The 23,977-nt window shown below is 30.2% G+C and overlaps 2 protein-coding genes across 3 annotated transcripts; one reads left to right on the top strand and one right to left on the bottom strand.

The window, feature by feature from the left end:
• Positions 1 to 2,381: 2,381 nt before the first annotated feature.
• Positions 2,382 to 4,500, bottom strand: LOC121211358 (probable protein arginine N-methyltransferase 1). The gene is made up of 3 exons (XM_041084112.1): positions 4,386 to 4,500; positions 2,705 to 2,788; positions 2,382 to 2,587 (listed from the first exon to the last, which is right to left on the bottom strand). The coding sequence occupies exons 1-3, from the start codon at positions 4,498 to 4,500 to the stop codon at positions 2,382 to 2,384; spliced, it is 405 nt and encodes a 134-aa protein (XP_040940046.1).
• A 3,136-nt stretch (positions 4,501 to 7,636) lies between these two features.
• LOC107932774 (probable magnesium transporter NIPA6) lies at positions 7,637 to 11,599 on the top strand. 2 transcript variants are annotated; one of them, XM_016864878.2, is made up of 10 exons: positions 7,637 to 7,767; positions 7,929 to 8,158; positions 8,734 to 8,790; positions 8,919 to 9,009; positions 9,102 to 9,262; positions 9,355 to 9,482; positions 9,591 to 9,728; positions 10,125 to 10,217; positions 10,334 to 10,451; positions 11,059 to 11,599. In XM_016864878.2, the coding sequence occupies exons 2-10, from the start codon at positions 8,035 to 8,037 to the stop codon at positions 11,151 to 11,153; spliced, it is 1,005 nt and encodes a 334-aa protein (XP_016720367.1). In that variant the 5' UTR covers positions 7,637 to 7,767; positions 7,929 to 8,034; the 3' UTR covers positions 11,154 to 11,599. The 2 variants fall into 2 exon arrangements, with proteins under 2 accessions (XP_016720367.1, XP_016720362.1); XM_016864873.2 differs by having other exon boundaries at positions 7,689 to 8,158.
• The last annotated feature ends 12,378 nt before the right edge of the window (positions 11,600 to 23,977 follow it).

Here is a 23,977-nt window from a genome sequence, read left to right as displayed (position 1 = left end):
AGCAATATATTTTTACCATATTTTAGAATGCAAACATCATTTGTTGTGTATTCTGAGTTTCTTTAAAGCTGTATAATATGCAAATGTTTTGCCACTTTATCGCTTATGTGATTTTTCATTCATTAATTTAAGCATCCGAACACATTTTGGAAATAACTTGAGTCTGACCCAAATACCTCTCGATTTTTTCTTTTTTCTTTTTGCAATTTATTAATTTAAGCATTTTTGAGATAAATTTTAAAATTACTAGATAAATCCTCTTCCCATGCTTCGGAAAATTAGTCATATTTTGACTAAGATATTTATATTGGAATATAATGATTTGATTAAATTATATATTTTTATTAAATTATATTTAAAAATAATTAATTTAAATTATATTTTATAGTATTATATATTATGATTTTAGTAAATTCTAAGAATTTAATATTAAAGAATTTTATTAAATTATATATTTTTACTAAATTATATTTTTAATAATAATTATTTTAAATTATATTTTATAGTATTATATATTATGATTTTAGTAAATTCATTTAAGAATATTTAATATTAAGAATTTTATTAAATTATATATTTTTGTTAAATTATATTTAATAATAATTATTTTAAATTATATTTTATAGTATTATATATTATGATTTTAGTAAATTCATTTAAGAATATTTAAATATTAAGAATTTTATTAAATTATATATTTCTATTAAATTATATTTAATAATAATTATTTTAAATTATATTTTATAGTATTATATATTATAATTTTATTAAATTCATATAAGAATATTTAATATTAAGAATTTTATTAAATTATATATTTTTATTAAATTATATTTAATAATAATTATGTTAAATTATCTTTTAAATTATTTATTGTTAATAATAATTTACCAAAACAAATTTCTGCTAATTATTAAGAATTTTATTAAATTATATATTTTAATTAAAATATATTTAATAAAAATTATGTTTAAATATGATTAAATTATTTATTATTGATAATAATAATCTTATTAAAATTTAAATAACAATAACAATAATCATTTACCAAAACAAATTTATGCTAAGGGTATTCTAGTCATTTTAGTTTTTTCCATTATGCTATTACACCTCTATTCCATTCAACCAAACACAAGATTACTATTACGCCTCTATTATTAAATTATATTTAATAATAATTATTTTAAATTATATTTCCATTTTAGTTGAATGTAATGGAATAGAGGCGTAATAGTAATCTTGTGTTTGGTTGAATGGAATAGAGGTGTAATAGCATAATGGAAAAAACTAAAATGACTAGAATACCCTTAGCATAAATTTGTTTTGGTAAATGATTATTGTTATTGTTATTTAAATTTTAATAAGATTATTATTATCAGTAATAAATAATTTAATCATATTTTAACATAATTATTATTAAATATATTTTAATTAAAATATATAATTTATAATAAAATTCTTAATAATCAATATTCTTATATGAATTTACTCAAATCATAATATATGATACTATAAAATATAATTTGAAATAATTAATATTAAATATATTTTAATTAAAATATATGATTTAATAAAATTAAGAATATTAAATATTCTTATATGAATTTTTTAAAATCATAATATATAATACTATAAAATATAATTTAACATAATTATTATTAAATATAAGTTAATAAAAATATATAATTTATCATCATACTATAGATAAATATTGAAATTTGTCACTGTACTTTATTTTTATTTATATTTGCCGTTATTTTTTTAAAAAATGAGTAAATTTGTAACTTAATTTTTATGTTATTGAATTTTACCACTAAAATTTAAATTTTATTAATTTTTGCCACTAACTCTTATTTTTTAGTTAAACTCTTATTTTAAATTTATATTGAATTTTTATTTTTTTAAATTACAAATATCTTCATTTAACTTAACGAGTAAATATAATTCTTGACTTTCCTTTCTCATCATCTAAACAAAAGCACAATAAACAAATTGTCAAAAAGAAACCCAAATCCAATAGTTGGGAGATTCAAAAGCTTTCTCCAATAATGTGTTTCTTCTATAAGAAACAATGCTTATAAGCAGCTTGTCAAAGCTCAAAATCTATTTAGTCCTATGTCATACATCCAATGTCATTTGTATATATGCTCCCTCACATCAGCACAAAACACAAGACTCAATATGAAGCATACATGAGAAGAAAACAGTTGGATTGAGTTAATGAAGTACATGCATCTTATGTGTTTTTCTTTCTCAGGGAAAACCTTTCGAGAAAAAAGAAAGTAGAAAAGGAATTAAAAAAATGTTGGTGAAACATTTGAGGAACATGCAAACAAGGTATCCTACAGCTAGTAGTGGTGATGAAATACTCTGCAACAAAATCAGCGCATCTTATAGAATTGAACTCTCGAAACCACACAACGTCGTCCGCTCAATGAATATTTAACCATTATATCAACGTCTCGGGGATTCTTCTTGTTTGGTGCAACAGTCATGCTCCCAATTATTGTCTCCCCTTCACAGATGGTTAACACATCCTCTAGATATAGGACTGTTTGCTTCCAATGGGTAGCTCGCGATCTTGGTCCTGCATTTTGTATTTGCCATTAGCCAAGGCAAAGTTCTTCTAGGCTGGCTTGCTGATTTCTATTCGTAGATAAAATGGAAAGGACAAAGGATGGAGAATTTTGATGTAGATACAAACCTGTAGAGAAACCCATCAATTTGTGGCATTTGGTAAACGAAACATCAAAATATGCAACGAAAGCATGGATGTAATCATCACGCTCTGCAATATAGAGATATCAAAAGACTTTATAGATCCTGATACTATGTTTATATGTTTTTTAATCTATACAATTTGTTAAAAATTTTCAACTTTAATCTTCGTATCATCCACTTAATTACATGGCTATTTCAGGATTAGAATTTCTTCATATGAAAACATCATTTTGTGTTCAGAAATATGGCTTAAGTGTCATTACCAATAACGATCCCAAACCTATTTGTCCTAAGCAAACAACTTTGAGCTTTTAATAGTTAGTTTTCTGCAGGACTAAGCTTTTAAAATAGAAATCATTTTTCATAACCATCTTATGCAATTGTAAAAATTTCCAATGTATTGACAGTTTTGTTTAAATAAATATGCAGATAAAGGAGGTAGAAATGCATCCACATGCGTACCTCGAGATTAATCACAAGGATAAATGGAAGATTTTTTCCGGCATCAGACTGAAAATGAAAATAGCAGTTAGGTCATAATTCATAAAAATGTTTTTCCATCAAGCAAAATCATTCACGATGCCTCCAATATTCTCGAATCAGCCTTTTCCAACAGTGAAGGAACATTTTTGTTCAGTGTGATAGAGAATATGATGTGCTATTTGTCTGCAACATTAGGAGTACATAGATGCAAGAATAGATAGTGTGGCTGTCCCAAAACAAATGATAAAGTCCCTAGCAGCTTGTAGGAGTAGCAAACCATTTGCTAAATTGTCCTATGTAGAAACAGTCCATTCTCGAATTAAAATCTGCAAACTGAAAGAAAATTCTTACATCTATGGATCCGCCAGGCATTTCAATAGCTATTTAGCTAAGTCTCATAATATATAGAAGATGTTTGCAGTTCAGATGATGATGCTGCAATGGCTGTGTGGATATACCAGAAAGACAGGACAAGAAACAGACGATTTGGGAAATATGGGGTTAACGAAATCAAGGAAAAGGTAAGGGAGATGCGTTGAAAGTTGGTAATCACCTTGTTTCTTATTGTTAGATAAAGAAATATAAATGGTTTGAGAAATGGAAATTGAAGGAACTAAATACTGTTGAGATAACCAAAAAGTTCGATAGTTGTTTCATCCAGTCTAAAATACTAATCGAGTTCGGGGAAAATTAATAAAAGCACTACTGAAGGCATCTTTTTATTTCACGTAAAAAAGGAGTAACAAGCATGCAAATTGACTTCCTGATACATGAATCTCTATTCATTCAAACATAAGCAAGGCTAAAGGGGACTTTCTAGGAACAAGATGCATCTTATAAACAAAACCAAGAAAATACATAATGTTTTGCTTAAAATAAAAAAATGAGAGTATTCTTTTAGCATAACAATGGCTAAGCCATAGCATGAAAAACAGTGAAACCAGGAAAGCCATAAGTTCATTTTATAGGTTTTAGCACTCAAAATTGAGACTGTAAAATGCACATAGTAAGATTTCATAAAATTATATTAGCATGGCTAATCTGCAAAGAAATTACTGGAAAGAATTTGAAAAATGTAAATAACAAAAAGAAACCAATCCTAGCAGAAAATTTGCTAAGAATGAAGCAACTTTCACATGACTTTCATAACATTGACACCTTCAAAGAAAGGGAAACAGTACGAAGCCGGTTTAATACCTGAGCTAGACTCTTTGGATGCAATGCAATTTTATCTGTTGCTTTATCGACTTTGAACCAATCAACAGCTATGAGCTTGAGAAGGGGATTTCCACCCATTATCTGCGAAAAGACTTGTAGGTTACTCAATTGATTCTCTACAGAATATTGGCAAGAACAAGGAATGCGAGGAAGAAATTACAGATATAATAAAACCATGGAAGAGGACTGTCAGCTATAAAGTAAAAGGAAAATTTTCATCATAGGAAAAATCATGCTTCCTCATTTTCTGTATTTGAAACTTTACTTGTCCAGCAGAGAATTCATTAAGCAAGATAAATATAGTTAAAAGCAATCAAAGAACTCATACATTAAGAAATCTAAAATTAATAAATGGGCCAAATACAATAATGATTCAAACAAAGAACTTCCAACTACTGAACTGAATGAGAGGGTCTCAACCTTGAAACCAAACAAAGAATACAAGGTAAGACAGAAATACCAGTAAAACTATAAATGTAAAGTCGATTTTGGTTTCTTAATCCAATTTAGAAACCAGACCTGGCAAGATTAGGTAAATGAAACTGCATCACACCAATAGCTAACAGAATCAATATGAACTGACCAATAGAAACATATGTATCAACTCAGGATGAGAGCATAATGAATGAGTAGAACTACACACGAAGCAGACAACTGTCATTCCAATTTGTATCTCAATTTTCCATTATAATAAACCAGATACTCTTAATTTCATGCTTTGATGATATAAGATGATAAGAGTGCACTCAGAACAAATAAAAACAATGAAAAATGCATGTCAAATGATTAACAAGGGTAGGAAAACCTCACATTGGCACTATTTTTTAAGTATGTCTGTCCTCTTATCATAAATCCCGCACCACCAGGAGAAGTCCAACAATTTGTGTCAGCATCATCCTTTCCTTTATGGAGAACACTGTTGAATTGACTTGGATCAACATGAATAGGAGGTACACTAAGATCTAATTCCTTACTTGCATTTTCAGCTGCATCTGCAGTGACTTAATTCTTAGTATACTTAATAGCTCACAAAAGGATCAAGGATAGAATATCTTTTAAGCTATAAGATATTATTGTTACCAAAAAAGAAAAGAAAAAGAAAAAGAGAAGGCATAAATATAAAAAATATTTCCTGGATAGAATCTCCTTTTTTTCAAATAAAAGATAAAAGCAGGTTGATCTTTCCAAATACAGAACTAAGAAAATAAAGAACCTGAAGCTTGCTTCAAAGCTGTGCTTGAGATGGCCGCAGGTGCAGGCTTCGGCTTGACTGGTTTTTCCTGATAAAGTTGAGAGCAGATTATCAATAATAGAGTTTTTCAAGAAAACGATAATGAATAGGTTACATCAGTCCACAAATAGAGCAATCGAGTTCCAATTTCCACCAGCAACAAAAACCTTTAAGAAATAGAAATCTACTCGGAACTTAAGCTAATTAAAATACAGGAATCCATATAAATTTGAGAGCAAAAGAGAGTTAGAAATATGAATTTACCTTTCCAGTTGCAGTAAACTCCGAAAATAAAAGGTTGAGAAGGCCAAGCGTCGATTCTATTGTAATCTTCAGCAAAAGAAAGACAGAAGTAAGAAACAGAAGACGGAAAGGGGAAGCAGGAGGGTAAAACAGGGTCTAAAACTCAAGCAGCACCTAATCTGAGAAAGAGGAACGTGTGGATTTTGGGGATTAGAGGTGTAATGTAATAGACGGGTATTAGCCAATACCCTGAACCAAACAGAGGATTGAAGTGGGATTAAATGGGGCCCACCGATTAGGGGTGTATTGGCATAACCAAACATGGTGTAAATGTTTTAAAAAATTTTAAAAATATATATTTTTAGAATCCACAGAATTAAATTAAATATGATGAAAATACAAAAAGAAAAAAAAACTGTTTTTGAAAATTACAACTAAGGTTAAACTATCTCATTACTCACTCAAAAACGAATTGCGGACTGGACTTGCTACCTTTGTGTTTTTTTTTTTTTACATATTTTACACGTGTCCTAGGGCGGCTGTGATTGCATTGGACGCGCTTGAACCGCGGCCGACGTCACTATTCCTCCACTGCCCTCCTTCTCCCATCGCCACTACCACCCACCCTATAATTCCGGGATTTTCGCTTAACCAACGAACCTCGTCATCTTCCATGATGGTGGTCGCCAATGTATCCCTTTACTTTCCTTTCAACGACATCTGTATGGGCATACTAGCCAACCGCTGGATCGGAAAGACTGATGGGAGGAGGCAGCAAAGGTAAGACAGAACTAGCCAACTGCTATTATAAATTTTCGGGTCGGGTCTTCCCCTTCCATGTGCGGGTCTCCTATAGAAATAATGATCCGACCCGGGTTTTGTAGCCTCCCCAATAGCCTGATCCGGAACTTGACCTGCAATGGGATCGGCGGGTACTTGGATTTGTTTGAAAAATGGTGTGAAGAAGAACTAGCCATGGAAAGAGTTGAGTCGAGAAGGGATTTACGGGCAAAGTTATTTGAGAAACTGAGCAAAGAGAATTGTTTGGAAAGGACTAATCCGGGTCAAGGTTCTGGAGATCCAATTTGGACTGGGTTTCGGACATGGTGAACAGAAATATATTTTTCATTAATTTTTTCGGTTTTTCTTTGATATCCAAAGAAAAAAAAAAAGGAAGAAGATATTTTAAAATATTAATAAAAATGGATTTGAGCTAACAATTTAAAAAGATTTGATCTTCTCTAAAACGGAACCCACCGTTTTTTGATCTTCTCTTCATTATCTAATAATAATAAATGTAAACAAAAATTAAAGCTACAAACAAAATCCAGCTAAAGAAAAGCTTTGAAAAATGTCTGAGAAAAATAAAAAAACCTACCGATGAAGCACCTAATAGAGCGGATTCAGAGGCACCATTGATGCAAGCTTCAATTTTTTTTCACACGAGCCGGGTTAATGGGTCAAAAGATTAACTTGTATAATTTTTATAATTTTTTCAACAAAATATCATGCTTATTATGTGAAAAAAATTGCTAATTTGATACATTCAGTTAACAATTCATTAATAAGATAAGGGTTAAATGATTATTTTCAACAATTTCTCTAACAATAAACAAATAAAAACAATAGTGCCATAGTTTTCGTTAAAACTACATAAAAAGAGGTAAAGAGATTTTTATTTGAAACTTACTATCAAATCGTAATCCTAATCAGCGACAAAAGGAAAGTCAAGTGTACGCTAGTAGAAAACGTGTGAAGCAGAGGATCATTTAACCTACTTACTTTGCTTATTTGGCGGCCGTAAAAAAGTTTCCGACTAGAGACACGGCTGGACCAAAAAGAAAAATATAATAATACATGAATTGAAGAATGTAAGAGTCGTCGTCTCGTCTCGTTTGTTTTCAGATAAAGAAAGGGGGGGGGGGATTTTAGATCTCTCTCCTTTGCTTTTATTATATTTTTCGCTTTCTCTTTTTCTTTCTGGAAAATCTCAGCTAAACTAAAAATCTCAACTAAGACGTTTGCTTTACAGAGTCAAAACCCGATTGGCGGGAATTGGATCCCCCACCTTCCAATTTTGATCTTTGGAAAACAACAACAACTGAGCCACTGATTGATGTGATCAAATAGTGGAAGATATGGGATTTTCCGATAATTCCAAGGGATTGATATTAGCAATGGCGTCTAGCGCGTTTATTGGGTCCAGTTTTATTTTGAAGAAGAAAGGGCTCAAGCGTGCTGGGGCTTCGGGTACTCGCGCAGGTCTGTTTTTTCTATTTACTCCCTGATTTTCTGCGTAGCTGTCGCTCCCAATTTTTACTCAATTTAGTTTTTTTTTCTTTGCTTAATTTTGATTTGACTCCTCCGTTTTTTCTCACTGAAACGCTAGGATTTTGTTAATTGGATTAACTCGATGGATATGAATCTTGAATGCATTTAGTTAGGAACTTATTATTGAATTTGGGATATTGAGATACAAATCCTTCAGTTTGGAAGTTAGTTTATGCTCTTAAAAAAAAATGGAAAGTTAGTTTATGTAACAATTCACTATTGTTCGTATCAATTCATATTTTCATGACAATTGATTTCTTAACAATTTTTATTGGATCATTAATCAGTAAAGAGTTTCTCCAAATTTCAAAAAAAAAAAAAATTGTAGCAACAACATTAACATATTTATCATCTGATGGTGTAAAGTAGTAAGTTTTGATTTGTTTTTGATTCTTAAGTACTGCATTGTGTCGATCAATACATAGCTTTTGAATTGTGCAATATAAGAATAGATAGTATTATCAATGTACATGACTTTATTTTTAAATTTGTGTGGCTTAACGTAGGCGTTGGCGGTTATACCTACTTACTCGAGCCACTGTGGTGGGCTGGCATGATAACTAGTAAGTATATTACTTGAAATAAGAATATTTATTTTATTTTAGATTTTGTCCTCCAATATAAGCAAAAATCCCTTTCCACCTTAAATTGGTTATTGAGTTTCATTTTGGTGAACTTGTTGTACAAATAGTGATTGTTGGGGAGGTTGCAAATTTCGTGGCTTATGTGTACGCTCCTGCAGTTCTAGTTACCCCTCTTGGGGCACTAAGTATAATTGTGAGGTATGCTTCTTTTGCTTGTGGTCACTTCTTTGGATTTGATTGGAAATCATTTATCCATTTTCATTAACAAGCACCTTGATAAATTTGAACAGTGCTTGTCTGGCACACTTTATGTTGAAGGAAAGAATTCAGAAAATGGGGATTTTAGGATGTATTACCTGCATTGCAGGTTCAGTGGTGATTGTAATTCATGCACCACAAGAGCATACCCCAAGTTCTGTACAAGAAATTTGGACTCTAGCGACACAACCAGGTTTGGTCCTTCCCTTGTTATTTATTGCTCAATGCTCATCAGTTGTAACAATTAATTAATTATTGCACCTTTTTACATGTTTCTGTTGGCAGCCTTTCTAATTTATGTTGCAGCTACACTTTCGATAGTTTTAGCTTTGATTTTGCATTTTGAACCTCGTTATGGGCAGACAAACATATTGGTTTATTTGGGAATATGTTCCTTAATGGGTTCTCTTACGGTATGTAGATGTCCCTATCAATTTCTATTGATAATTCTGAATAGGACCATTTTAGTTGTTATCATGTTCTATGCACTATGTAAAAGTATCCCTTTGCTTCTATCACAGGTTGTAAGCATCAAAGCCATTGGAATTGCTATAAAGCTTACATTGGATGGGATAAATCAGATGGCTTATCCTCAAACTTGGTTTTTTCTTACAGTTGCCGCAATCTGTGTCATTACACAATTAAATTACCTCAACAAGGTTTGTATTATTGATTTTTATGCCTTGGTGGTTGTCTGTTCCTTTAAAATATAATCTTTCCTTTTAAAAAACTACATTTGGGTCTATGCATCATGTACTGAAAAACACACCTCTACATGGGTAGCTGGCATACTTTTTTCATATGATGCATTAATTATTGCATGTCAGGTCCAGCAACTTGATCAATTGAATTCATAATTGAAGATTTAGATGACAATATCCTATTCTTTATCTGAGAACTACATACAGTTTTTAAATATTTCTACTAAGAAATATACATGCAAAGTGTAGCTTCTTCCAGAGTCTCCTCTGTTGAATGAATTTTGCATTTCATCTTTCTAATAGATGGCTGGTTCGCTTTTGTGTGTGACTGATGTGTATGTCTCTTTGTTGTAGGCCTTGGATACATTCAATGCCGCGATTGTTTCTCCGGTATATTATGTCATGTTCACAACTTTGACCATTATTGCTAGCGTAATCATGTTCAAGGTAAATTATTTAATTCATCCCTCTTGAACTTTGTTCTGGCACCTAATTGAGGTTGTGATTTACCAACAACTAGTGGAACTGAGCACAAATTGAGTGTTATCTTGTCCTTTTTACAGGATTGGTCAGGTCAAAACGTGAGTAGTATTGCCTCTGAGATTTGTGGATTCATCACTGTGCTCTCTGGAACTATCATACTTCATGCCACGAGAGAACAGGAACCACCTCCTCCAGTAGGTAAGTGTAGAAATTTATATTCCACTCTCTTCTTTTTTGCTTCTCTTTGGGCGGTTATATACGAGTGAGAAAATTTGAAGCTATACATTCATTATTTGCACTCTTTCCTTTCCTTTTTTAAGCTTTTAATTAGATAACGAAGTGGATACCTGGTGAACAACCATCTGCTGTTAGTAATTTTCCTTTGGTTTTGTTATCATTGTTGATTTGGTATTGCTCCAAGTCCGTTTACAGTTAGCCTTAAAATTTCAAAAAAGAATGACCTATTGATCTTATCTGGTATATCATTTCTACCGCCAGACAAAGTGGTATATAAGAAATCCATCTTTCTTACAATTTAGTAGGCATATTCCATGGGAGGTAAGAGCACCATTTACCCATCCACGTATTGTTCCCTTGCTTGAGCAAAATTGTATCCTACTCCGCTTATGTGCCTGATAATTGATAGCCATACATGTTGCACTTTTACGGTAAAGTGAGACTGCAAAGCTGGAGTTAATTCAACTCTCTACGCAACCTATTTGAAAATCCTCTCCAATTATTCTAAGTACATTGTTTGCATGTTTCTCTTTTCGGTTGAGCTTATGGCAGAGCTTTTACATTGCAGGAACAGTTACATGGTATGTTAGTGGGGATTCGATGAAGAGTCCTGAGGATGAACATTTAATCACTCTACGCAGTTCGGAGTATTACAAGCCATGAGTATTCTTTTTAAGACGAGTGCATTGATCTCCCTCCGTTGACCTGGATAGAAATATGTGAACCTGTGAAATTTGCAGGTGTTGGCCAAAGCCAGAACGGTAGTTTTCGTGCTATACCTTTTCCTGACGACTTGCAAACTATTCAGTTAATGGATTAATGCATATGGAATTCTTTGTATCACTGTGAACTTGGAAGGAGGAGTTGAGCAGTTGGGTATCGGTTCCCATATGACAGTGGTGATCTCATTTTCACTTACATTTGTAGATAGACAAAGCGGTTCTTTTTGCATTTTGTTGAGGTTGAGGTGTTGTAATGATTGGGGTTTTGTTAATTCTTTTTCATTGTTATAACTCAAAACGCTGTCTTGGAGTTGGTGTTTTTCTAGGTTTCAAGCATACAAAACATCTTTGCCATGTTTCATACTAATATAGTTTGTTGAACTGAAATCAAGCTTTTGATTATCTGTCCAAACCTTTGGGTTCCAGGAATCAGCTTTACAAGTCAGCAGCAACGTCGGCTTTTCTAGAAAAAGAGAGCCTGAGCAAATAGATGTCCTTTTTAAGAAACACTAATGGTTAAAATGGAGCCTCCAAACTTGTATTTGGTTGGTACATAATTTTTTTTTTTTTGCTTAGTTTGTATTTGAATTTACCATCAACCAAGTTAATATCTCTACATTAACATTGTTAGTTTGTGTTGGCATGACATTGATAGTCAATCCGATGCTATCATGTGGAACAAAAATTAAAAAATTAAAAGATCTTTTAAAATATGTAAATTAGTAATAAAAAAATTGGGTTAAAAATTATGTTAAGAATGAAAGTGGACAAATAATTGTCCAGATACATTTGAATTTGGACACTCATTTGCTCATATTCATTCTAGAGGTATTTTCTAGTAAGTTAACATTGGAATGTCAATGGGTTAGGCATCTGCAAATTTTGAAGTATCGAATCCACAAATTTGTCTTAAATTTTGAATTTGCAAAATATTTAACTTTTACTATCCAAATCCGAATTGAATAGAAATATTTTTCGAATATTCGAAACTGCAAAAATTAAAATTTTAAAAATAATATAAAATCAAATAAAAAAATTAATTTATTTTATATTTATTCATTTTAAAGGAACAAAATAAAACAAAATAACAATCCAAACAAAACTTTCAAAATTCTTTTAAAAAAATCATGAATAGGTTTACATTTTACAAGTAATGAAACTAAAAGAACCAAAAAAAAATGGAAACAAGGTTACAAGAATGCACATAAACTGTCAAATGAGCAAAAAAACTAACTAGTCAAACGAGAAATTGAAGGCCGGTGGTCGGTGGTCAATGGTTGACGGTTGATAGTCGACGGTGCCTGTCAGGTGCTGTACAGTGGTTGGGATAGCCTGAGAGTCAAGGGCTGGGGAGGTCTTGGGGAAATTTTAGGTTTTGGCCTTTTTGGAAATCATAAATGGGACTTGAGAGTCGAAGGCTGAGGCCAAAGAATCTTCGATTGGGGAAATTTTATTTTAGTTTTTCTTTTAATGAATTTTAAGCTTTGTAGAGTTTTTTTCCTAACTTGATATGGGTTTATGTCGTGTAACACCCCTCGCCTAACTCAAACACCAGGTCTGAGTTACGGAATGTTACAGTCATTATCAGAGCAACTCTCATCAAATACACTGTAAATAAATCATTCAAACATTCCATCTTGTCATAGACACATTCACATTATGTACACAATTAAATCCGAGCCTAAATCGAGCTTACAAAAGCTCTTTTATAGACACTAGCATGAAAGGGACCAAATTATAAAGTTTTCAAAATTTCTGATCAGGTATCAATACCCTCATCTAGTACCAATACCAATTTGAGCTTGGATGTTCAAAAAATTTGATTTAAAACCTAATATATCGATACCAGTCATCAAGGTACTGATACTTTACCTTTGTATCAATACCATTTTAAAGTTCAATGTTTTGAAATTTTAAGAAAATTACTAAAGTACCAATATCCTTCTTAAGGTATCGATACCTTAAAGGAAAAATTTCGAAGTTTACATTTGGTACCTAGTTCATTCCAAACCAAAACAAACCTTGCACATTTAGTGCAACTACACCAAATTTTCTTATGCAAAAATCATGCTAAAACATACCAAATCATTACATTACCAAAGCATTTAACCATTTTCCAATAAACCAAACCAATAAGCCTCAATTTGTCACCAAATCATTTCAATTCAACTTATTCCAAACTCAATTTATACTACTATGCTTTTAAGTTATTCAATATCATCCATTTCCATACCATGTCAAGCTCAAATATGCAATTTTAGGTACCATTTAGACAACTTAGCATATTACGAACTCACATATACAAATTGACATCGACTTTCATAAGATCAAACATTATTCAACATTCAACCAAAACAAACATTCTAGATAACAGACAAAACCTATGTACATACCACATAACTAAGGGTGTTCAAATTGTCGAAACCACCCTTTTACTTTAAAATTTTAATTTTAATAAAAACGGGGGAATCGACTTTTGAAAAACAGAAATATGGAGTCGCCACCGATCCTTTTGTTTTGGTGTGATCGGGTCACCTAAGAATTTGGTTATTTTAATAAAACATTTTTGGTTTACTAAAACAATGATTCTGGTCTACGAAAATATGAGAAAACGGGCTCGGGAGTCGGTTGCGTATGAAGAAGGATTAGCACCCTTATTACGCCCAAAATTGGTACCAAATCGATTAAATACTGTCCTTATGTCTAAAATTAAAAACGTTTTTGAAATGTGGTTCTTGTTAATAACATTTGAATAACCCGAGTTGGTTGCCAAAAATCTTCTTGTTTCGACGTCCGAAAGTTTATAATTTGAAATTGACAAAAGGATGCCCAACTATTTGGTCCAACAAAAAACCAAAACCCAGCACAATAGGGCACGATTCCTCGAATTTCTGAACATCGAACATTGCCTCAACTTAGAAAATACGAGTGAAATTCCGAAGAGATATTCGATTATTTTGAACAAACGAGAAATTGCAACCCAGCACGATAGGGTACTATTCCTCGAATTTCCAAACATCGAATATCGCCTTCGTTTTAAAGGGTTTTTTTAGAAAACGTGAGTGAAATTTCGAAGGAATCTTCGATTGTTTTGAAAAAATGAGAAATCACAACCCAACACATTAGGGCACGATTCCCGAATTATCAAACACCGAGTATTGTTTTTGTTTTGGAAGGTTTTTAATAAACACGAGTGAATACCTAAAGGAATATTCGATTGTTTTGAACAAACGAGAAATCACAACCCAGAACGATAGGGCATGATTCTCGAATTATCAAACACCGAGTATTGCCTTCGTTTTAAAGGATTTTTAGAAGACATGAGTGAAATTTTGAAGGGATATTTGATTATTTTAAGCAAACGGGAAACTACAACCCAGCACGTTAGGGCACGATTCCGCGAATTACCAAATATCGCATATTGCCTTCGTTTAAGGGATTTTTAATAATCGTGGGTGAAATTCTAAAGGGACCTTCGATTACGTTGAGCAAACGAGGAATTGCAACCCAACACGTTAGGGCACGATTCCACGAATTACTGAGTATCGAATATCACCTTCATTTTAAAGGATTTTTAATAATTGTGAAACTAACTTAAAACGCATTAATGAGACGAAATTAATCATGAAATTTGGATTCTATAAAACCACATTTCAAAAAATCAAGCGGAAAACAATGACATGGGATAATATGTGTATGGGATACAATCGATTAACGAACCCTACAAAAGGATTAAATATAACTAGCCTAAGGAATATAATCCGACTACAATCATGCATGGAGAATAATTAACGCGACAATAAAAGACAATGAATAAATAATATGCAACAATAACGAACCACAATAATGCACATAACATGATATAAAACAACCTATATAATGCATGAAAAAAAAGGATAACATTTGGAAGCCAACGCGAATATATAAAACGATTTTAAAATAATGACGAATAAATGAATGCATAAATTACACGATATATGACTTGATGAATTTAAAACGATTTGTAAGAACAAACTAAGGATGCACACATACGATCTCTAAAATATATATTATAGGAGGAATATTTTCAAATCGAATAATATGTAAGGCATTAAAGAATTTCGGTCTAAAATTAACAATTTACATGTAGAAAATTTTAGCTTATGTATAAGATATAAAAAAACGATAATAAAAAATGTACAATGAAATATAATTCTTGTAACATAATGGATTTACAAATCAAGCATATGTATACATAAATAATTTAAAAAAAAAATAAAAATAATTATTATTATTTGTAAAAACATAGAAATACATGCAAGCTGAAATTAATTTTATTATAAATTATATAATGAATTGAAGAATATGCTTACATATATGTAAAAAAACAAAAACTACATGCATAAAATACATAGATTTAATAATATATATATTAAGTACAGATATCTATAAATATATATGTATATAATAATGATTTAGAAAATATATTATATAGGACTATATAATAAACTACAATAATAAATTTAAGAAAACATATGTACAAAATAACATAAGGTTAACAATGTGTGTATATATATATATATGAAATAAAATGAACTTTAATAAAAAGTAAAAATATATATGTGCAATAGCGTATATAAAGAAAACAATTACATGAGGTAGTATACAAAATATGAAAGCATAGTTACCCAAATTACAATAAGTAAATGATGCAAGTTAGACGATGAATACAAATGAATGAACACAAGTAAAATAAAACAAAACATGAAGTGAATCTAAAAAAAGGATAATTGAAATCACATAAAGGAGAGGGCCTAATTGAAATCACGTTAAAATGGGAGGATAATTCGTAAATACAAATAAAGGCCAGCGCATAATGTATACAAATATACAAGGATCAAAACTGGAATTATTCCAGACTCCAAAACGCTGTGTGCAGGTGCAGACTAAAATGCAAATGCACGCGAATCGCAGGGGCAATTTAAGAAAAAAAATAAAATAAAATATGTGGGCTGATTAAAGCACGACACAAAAGGGGAAGGGTTCATTGCGAATTAACCCATTTGATGCGCTAAGGCACGGGTCGGGTCTGGAAATGGGCAGACGCGCGGATCCTCTTGCCCTTAAACGCCACCGTTTCTTAAATCAGCCTCTATAAACCCTTTTTTTTATTAGCCCTTAACACACCTCCCCCCCTTTTATTTGAAATGAGCCTGCATGCTGCTAGGGCTTCATTCAGCAGCCGCCAAACCCACCATTTGATTTGGTGGTCGACAGTGCGCAAGCGGAGGCCGGATCCTGCTGAAGAAAGCTCGCCCGCGGTGGTTCGGTGAGTTTACTTCCCCTTTCCTTTTTCTTTTAACAAAAAAAAAACTTAAGATCCTACGCTATTCTATCAAACAAGCGAAATACAACAACGAAAAAAACAAAGAAAAACAACCCTCGCCCGAATCACCATATTTTCGAAACAGATGGGCTTTCATCGGTGTTGTTTCGAGTGTTCATTTCGTTTGTGTTAATATCATAAGGAAAATGAGAAGAAAGATGAAAAAGGGTAAGCAGATTCGAAAAATCACCTTCTTTGCTTTTGTATTGTTTCGTATTGCTAGTGAATATGTTCGTAAAATGTCTACCCTATTACAAGATTAAAATCTGGCTTTTTATAGCCGAAAAGAAAGAGGAAGAATTAACAAAATAAATAAAAATACAATGTTTTCCTTTTGTTTGCATTTGCTGTTGTTTTCGTTTGTCTTCTTGCAGGTACGGGTGCACGCTGGCGTGTGTACGGGAGCGTGTGCTGGCGTACGGGGTGTGGGCGTGGTGCCAGGAGGAGTGTACGGGGTTGCTGCGGCGCAGGCCAAGGCTGCTAGGGTTTCTGCCTTGGCTCTTGTTTTAGACATTGGGCCTATTGGGCCTGTATTTGGGTCCTGGGTTTTAAAAATAGGCCTAGGTTATGTAATTGGGTTTGGGCTATGTAATTGGACTTTAAACATTTAATGGACTGTTATAATTTTATTTATTTTATGTTTATGGTTTTTTTTTGGTTTATTTTTTTGGTTTGTTTTGTGTTTGCATGGGTCGGGCAAATTTGGCCCACTACACAAATGATAAACTGAATCGAACTAGTATTAACCGAATTAACTGAACGTTTTAATCCTTTAATCGTTAACCAAACTGAAATATTTCGATTAATTCGGTCGGTTGACCAAATTAATCGAAAGTTATATGTTTTTTTTGTTAAAACAAGTATAAAACATATAAAAAATTGATAATGTTCATTTGACCGAATTAACCGAATTAGTAATAGCCTAATACATATAATATATAATATTTTTGTTAAGTTTGGTTAATTACCCGATTTTGAACCGAATTAACTGTTAATCGAAATTTTACAAAACCTTTAACTGACCTCTAAACGAACTCGATCGATTAACTGACTGATTAACTGAATTAGATTGGTTCGGTCGATTAATTCTGTTTTAATTGAAATTTGAACACTCCTACACATAATCGAGCTAAAAATGGTTAAAAGACTACCGAGTTGATAGCAGGATAGTGTGAGCTTTGATACGATTCGATTGACATGTTCCGCAAGCTAACAACTACAAGGAAAAGAAACAACGGTATAAACATATCGAATGCTTAGTAAGTTCATAGGCATAAAACAATAACTTACCTCATTTTACAATTTAATACAATATGCTAATCAACTTGAAAATTTTGCCTAAACATGGCAACCATAGATCAACAATGTGAGTTCATTATATAACCAATTCTTATAGTAATTCAAACTTTTAACATTACAGTTCGATTCAATACCAGTCACATGAAATCAACAATTCAATACCATTTGCATAATTCAATCAACGTTTAACCATGTGTAAACCAAACTCATATCATTCCATTGTCATTTTTCATTTTCCATTAACCATTTAGCCCAAAGAACTTTAATGAACAAATTCAGATACATGGGTAACTACATCACACCAGATTGTTGGTCCAAGCAATAACTACACCACACTAGGACACCAAAGTGCAAGACCCGTAGACTATCATATAAAATCGTATACAAATATGTCCATCCACCATACTAGAGTGTCCAAAGAGACATATAAAACTTGATAATCCGTAATGTTAGAATTTTAAATAATATCTAATATATAATTAGAACTGTAAACCAGGATCTATAATCATTAAGAATAAATAAAGAATAAAACTAGATGCGGAAGCGTACCTGAATCTATGAATTTCTTGAAGTTTTACTCGATTTTGGGAATTTGATCTTCCAAATTAGCACACAAGAAATTCAAAGAATAACTGCTCTCTTTTCCCTAATGATGGGATATTAGAAAAGATATTTTGTGTTTAATTTGGAGACTATAACCCTAATATTTATAACCTTGACATATTAGTTCTAATCAAATTCTAATTAGCCCATCATTAATCAGAATTTGATTAGAATTCAATTACTAGAGCATCTACACATATTTGATCCATACTTTATTTAATAATTAGCTGAATATAGAACAAAAAATAAATAAAAATAAGCTCACATCAATATTCATAAGTAAACAATAAATTCAAGATAATGGCTAATCCCATCTCAAAATACCAAACACAACATTAATATCAAGTATTTGGACAGTAATATTAACAGTAAGCGGTACTCTTGTTGTAGCAATCAAACATTGACAATAAATTATGTAAAACAATTAATTAACCTTTGGACTAACTTATTACTCACATAAAATACCTTATAATTGGCACACATTTATCACCATAGATGTCGTTGAAATTCTGCCAAATATTAACTTACCTTTGGGTCAATTAATAAACGCATGAATCACAAAAATATATAATCATCTTGATATTTTAAGTAAAGTAATCTACACAAAAGAGGTCACTTTGGCGGCATTTTGTTTCAACTAATCTATTTAAAATATTAGACATCCTTAATTAAAACCCAAAGCCAAAATTTGAATTTAGTTGTTTCGAAATATTTCTTTTAATTTCATCTGTCAGTCAAATTAAAAGATACTAGTATATATATATGTATATATAGTTATCCCAAAACAACATATAGTGATGTTGACAAATATAATAATAGTTGAATAAATCATAAACCATAAACAACTTCACATAAGACTTCAAATTTAAACCAAAATAATTTAAATAAAGGTAAACCTCATCTGAAGATATCAGACACTCCATTAATATTTCATCTTTGGACAAAATATTAACTTGTAAGTGATATCTTGGTGTAGTAATCAAACATTGACAATAAGAACATGTCGAATAATAAATCTTCCTTTGGGTCAATTTATTACTCACATGTAAAGCCGAATAATCATCACATGTTTATCACCATAGTTGCATATGTAATATTATTAACCTTCATTTGGGTTGATTAATATCAACATAACTTAAGTTATATGCACACAAATTTTCATATTTTAAAACAAAATAATTTATACAAAGAAATCACTTTGGTGACTTTTTGCTTCAATTAAGTCATTTTAAAATATATAAACATACCAATATTCAAATTTAAATTTCCCTAATAGTCAAACTATTTTTTTATTACTTTATAGACTCTGAAATAACCCAAAACAATGTTATCTTAATAATGCAACAAAAAAAACCTTAATTTTTGACTTTTTCTTTTTTCTTTTTTTTGTTCCAAAACCATATATATCAAAACCAAACAAAAATAATGTAGTGGTTCAAAGCCAAATAATTAACAAGCACATGTATTCATAATTTTGGCATGGATAAAAACACCAAAGCAATTCACGCATATACATGTATTCATTATCAAATTGAAAAACTTTAAATTTACCATGTAAATCCAAAGTTGTATTTATGATTAAATAGATATTCACATGAATACTTAAAAATTATTTTCAAGCCAATAAATCTCAAAAAAAAAAATCACAATAGTTTGCATATCTCACAATTCATACAATAAACCATATCATCATAATTTAACTAAATATTTGGAACCATAAGATGCCAAAACCTAAGATTGTAGAACCAAACTTAAAACCAAAATATTTAAATATGTATATAGTTGACATGAATTTGCACCGAAACACCCATAAAATTGAATATATAACCATAACAAAAAAAAAATTAACAACTTCAACGATATCCATCAAAACTTAATTTCACCAATTAAACTCTAAAAGATATCTTATTGAATAATGGTTATAAACACCTATTTACACAAACTATAATCATACATTAATCCTCAAAATCATTGAATGCATATAATATATATACACACATAATATATACACAATTATAATAATATAAAATTAATACTGGCTTGCCTTACATATTTCATGTAAACTCAAATTTATATCCATGACTAAAGACATTATCATAAAACTTCTTTATACGCACAAATACTTAAAAAAAATCCATAACCATAAAATATAAGAAGAATCCCAAATTATATAAAAGTCTTTATATACGCAACTACCTATGAAAATTCATACGCAACTACTTATGAAAATTCATAGCCACCATATTTAAAAAAAAATCTCAAATATTTTAATTTTAATCGGGTTCCATAAGGACTAAAACTTATATAAAATAATTATAACAGAAAACAAAAGTAATCATTCGTATATATGAATTAAATTCAATGGTGAATATAATTCATCATGAATAAAGATAAAAGATGATAATTCCATATATATTTAACCACAAACAGAAAATTTAAAACAAATAGTGCGAAAAAAATATCTTACCAACATTCATTTATTCGATTATCAAGTGAATTAACTTTTAAAACCAATTATAAGTTGTAACTTTAATTTAATAATGACTTTAACCAAAATTTATAAAATAATTGTGTGAAAAGAAGAGAAAGAAATCTCACAAATTAATTTTATCAATTGATTATAAATAAATAAACAAACCTTCATCTTTCGAATAGCATATGCAAATATTAAACTAGATTATATTTATAAAACCCTAAAACTTTATTTAAAGAATCAAAACCCAAAAATTTATCAGTAATCTCAAAGATTCAACATAATATATAATTAAAATATCAAATCCATAAAATTAAGAAAGAAAAAACGAATCAATCCAAAAATAATAAAGAATCAATTCATTCTCAATGATTCAACATGACAAAGCTCAGATGCCACTTGTTAGAATTTTAAGTATGGGTCAAATATGTGTAGATGCTCTAGTAATTGAATTCTAATCAAATTCTGATTAATGATGGGCTAATTAGAATTTGATTAGAACTAATATGCCAATGTTATAAATATTAGGGTTATGGTCCCCAAATTAAACACAAGATATCTTTCTAATATCCCATCATTAGGAAAAAGAGAGCAGATATTCTCTGAATTTCTTGTGTGCTAAGTTGGAAGATCAAATCCCCAAGATCGGGTAAAACTTTAAGAAATTCATGGATTCAGGTACGCTTTCGCATCTAGTTTTGTTCTTAATTTATTCTTGATGATTAGACATGATAAATCTTGGTTTACAGTTCTAATTTTAACTTTATTTAATAATTAAAGCCCAATAAAATTTTAACCAAATTAGATCACTTTTAATTTGGGCTAACCTATCATTATAGTAAATAATAACATGTAATTACCCTTATTATATATGTGATGTCTATATTTTTCAACACATAACAAATGCTGAATTCCGATATAATCAATAATAACTCTGTTAATCACATACTCCATACCATCACATATATTCAGTACCAGCGCGTGATTAACCTTATTCGCATTCAAATCATATCCTATCCTTTATTACATTCATTTGGGCACACTTAGTACATATAATCATTCATTTACAATTTAGTTCATATTTCACCTTTTTGTACCAAATCGTGAACAATTCAAATTACATTCACACAACACAAATTCATAATTCAAGTATATATTACAATTACATATAACTATATCATATAAACTTACCTAACAAAAACAACAGCAAACAATATGTCGAGGACTAATCCATAATTTTGCCTTTTCCTCGATTTTCCTCCATTTGATTCAATTCCCGATCTATATGATAATTCATTTCAATTTATCAATTCCAAATATATTATAACATCCTATTATACGCATATAATAGTTCAAATTAATTTTTCAAAATTTTCTTAAAGTGTTGCATTTGATTCGATTTAGTCCCTAAAATCGAAATTACCATAACTTTCAATTTTGAGCCTTGATTTCGAAATCGATTTCAATTACATCCTTCTGTAACCCTCTATTAACAATAATTATAGAAATACTACACCAATTTCAAAATTCATGCACTTTAGTCCCTATGTTCAAAAACTAGCAATTAAACTTTACAAACTAGTCATTTTTCACTTCTAATATTAAAATCTAAGAGTTTAATACCAAAAGCTTCAAGAAATAAACAATAAAAATTTTAAAATTTTACAAATTGATACACAAGCTAGCTAAATCAAGCTCCCAAGACCTCAAAAATATAAAAATTACAAAAAAAAGGACTTGAAATCACTTACCAATTTAAGGATTAAAGCTTGAAAGCTCAAACAAGGGTTTCTTCTTTCTTTTCATGGTGGGGAAGATGAGTAGTGAGAAAAATATTTAATTTCTTTAAAATTTTCCTTTTATACTAAGCTTAATAATTAATTAATCTTAATTAACTTAAGTTAACCCTTAATTAGTTTAATTTAATCATCATTAAGCAAGAATAAAGAGAGGATGGCATCATCATCCACCATCCAATAACAAAAATGCGTCCAATAGTCTAGTTGGTCCCTAAACTAAATAAAAATCTATAGTGCTTGAATTTTTACCACTTTTACAATTTAATCCTTGTACCTTAATTGATTATCAATTCAATAAAATTACTAGACCATAATTTAAAATATTACTAAATTAGACTTGTAAATGGTAAATAATAATATTTACGAACTCGAACATTAGAAATGAGGTTTTAAATTATCGTTTTCGACACCATTAAAAAATGAGGAATTACTTATTGAGCTTATCCTTATGTGCCCAACTTTAAAGAAAATTAATAATTTTTTTACTTTCATTAAAAAATGTATAAATTATAATAATACTTAATAGTATTTAGATTTTCATATTAAAAACTATTTATTAATTAGATTTTAAATTTCAAATTCTAAAATAAGTTTTGTTTATAATATTATTGTCAACGGGTTTATTATTTAATATCTATACTTGTAATCTTATATTAAACTCCAGATTGAATTGGTGATGAGTCAATTGAACAACAACGCAATTGAAAATTTACTAAAATACCATTACTTTACATATTAACAAATATTAAAGTAGGGATTTTTTTTTGTGTGTGTGTGTTTTTAGTAAAATGATACTATAACAAAATTTGAACTTATAACACGTTTGGTTAGCTGGAAAGGAATAGAATTGTAATGGAATGCTATACTGTAGGAATGGAATAGAGCTGAAATAGAGTAAACCGGTAATAGTATTACATTGTTTGGTTGGTAAAATAATATTATCGAATAGGAATGGAATAAGTTGAAAATGACAATTTTACCCTTGTACTAAACCCAAGATTCTAAATCTGTGAGTTATTAATATTTATTCAAAATTAATTATTATTTAATTATATTTAAATAAAATTATTAGTATTTATTTTTAAGTATTCTACTATTTTTTTTGTTTTATTTAATGACGTGTCATGTTATTATTCAACAATGGTGCATAAAATTTATGCACTGACAATGGATCAAATATTATTCATTTTTATATTATTAAAAATATTTTAATAAAATTTTAAATA

The sequence above is a fragment of the Gossypium hirsutum genome, chromosome A12 (assembly GCF_007990345.1).
Source record: "Gossypium hirsutum isolate 1008001.06 chromosome A12, Gossypium_hirsutum_v2.1, whole genome shotgun sequence".
Taxonomy (NCBI): domain Eukaryota; kingdom Viridiplantae; phylum Streptophyta; class Magnoliopsida; order Malvales; family Malvaceae; genus Gossypium; species Gossypium hirsutum.
This window is presented reverse-complemented; position numbering and strand designations above follow the sequence as displayed.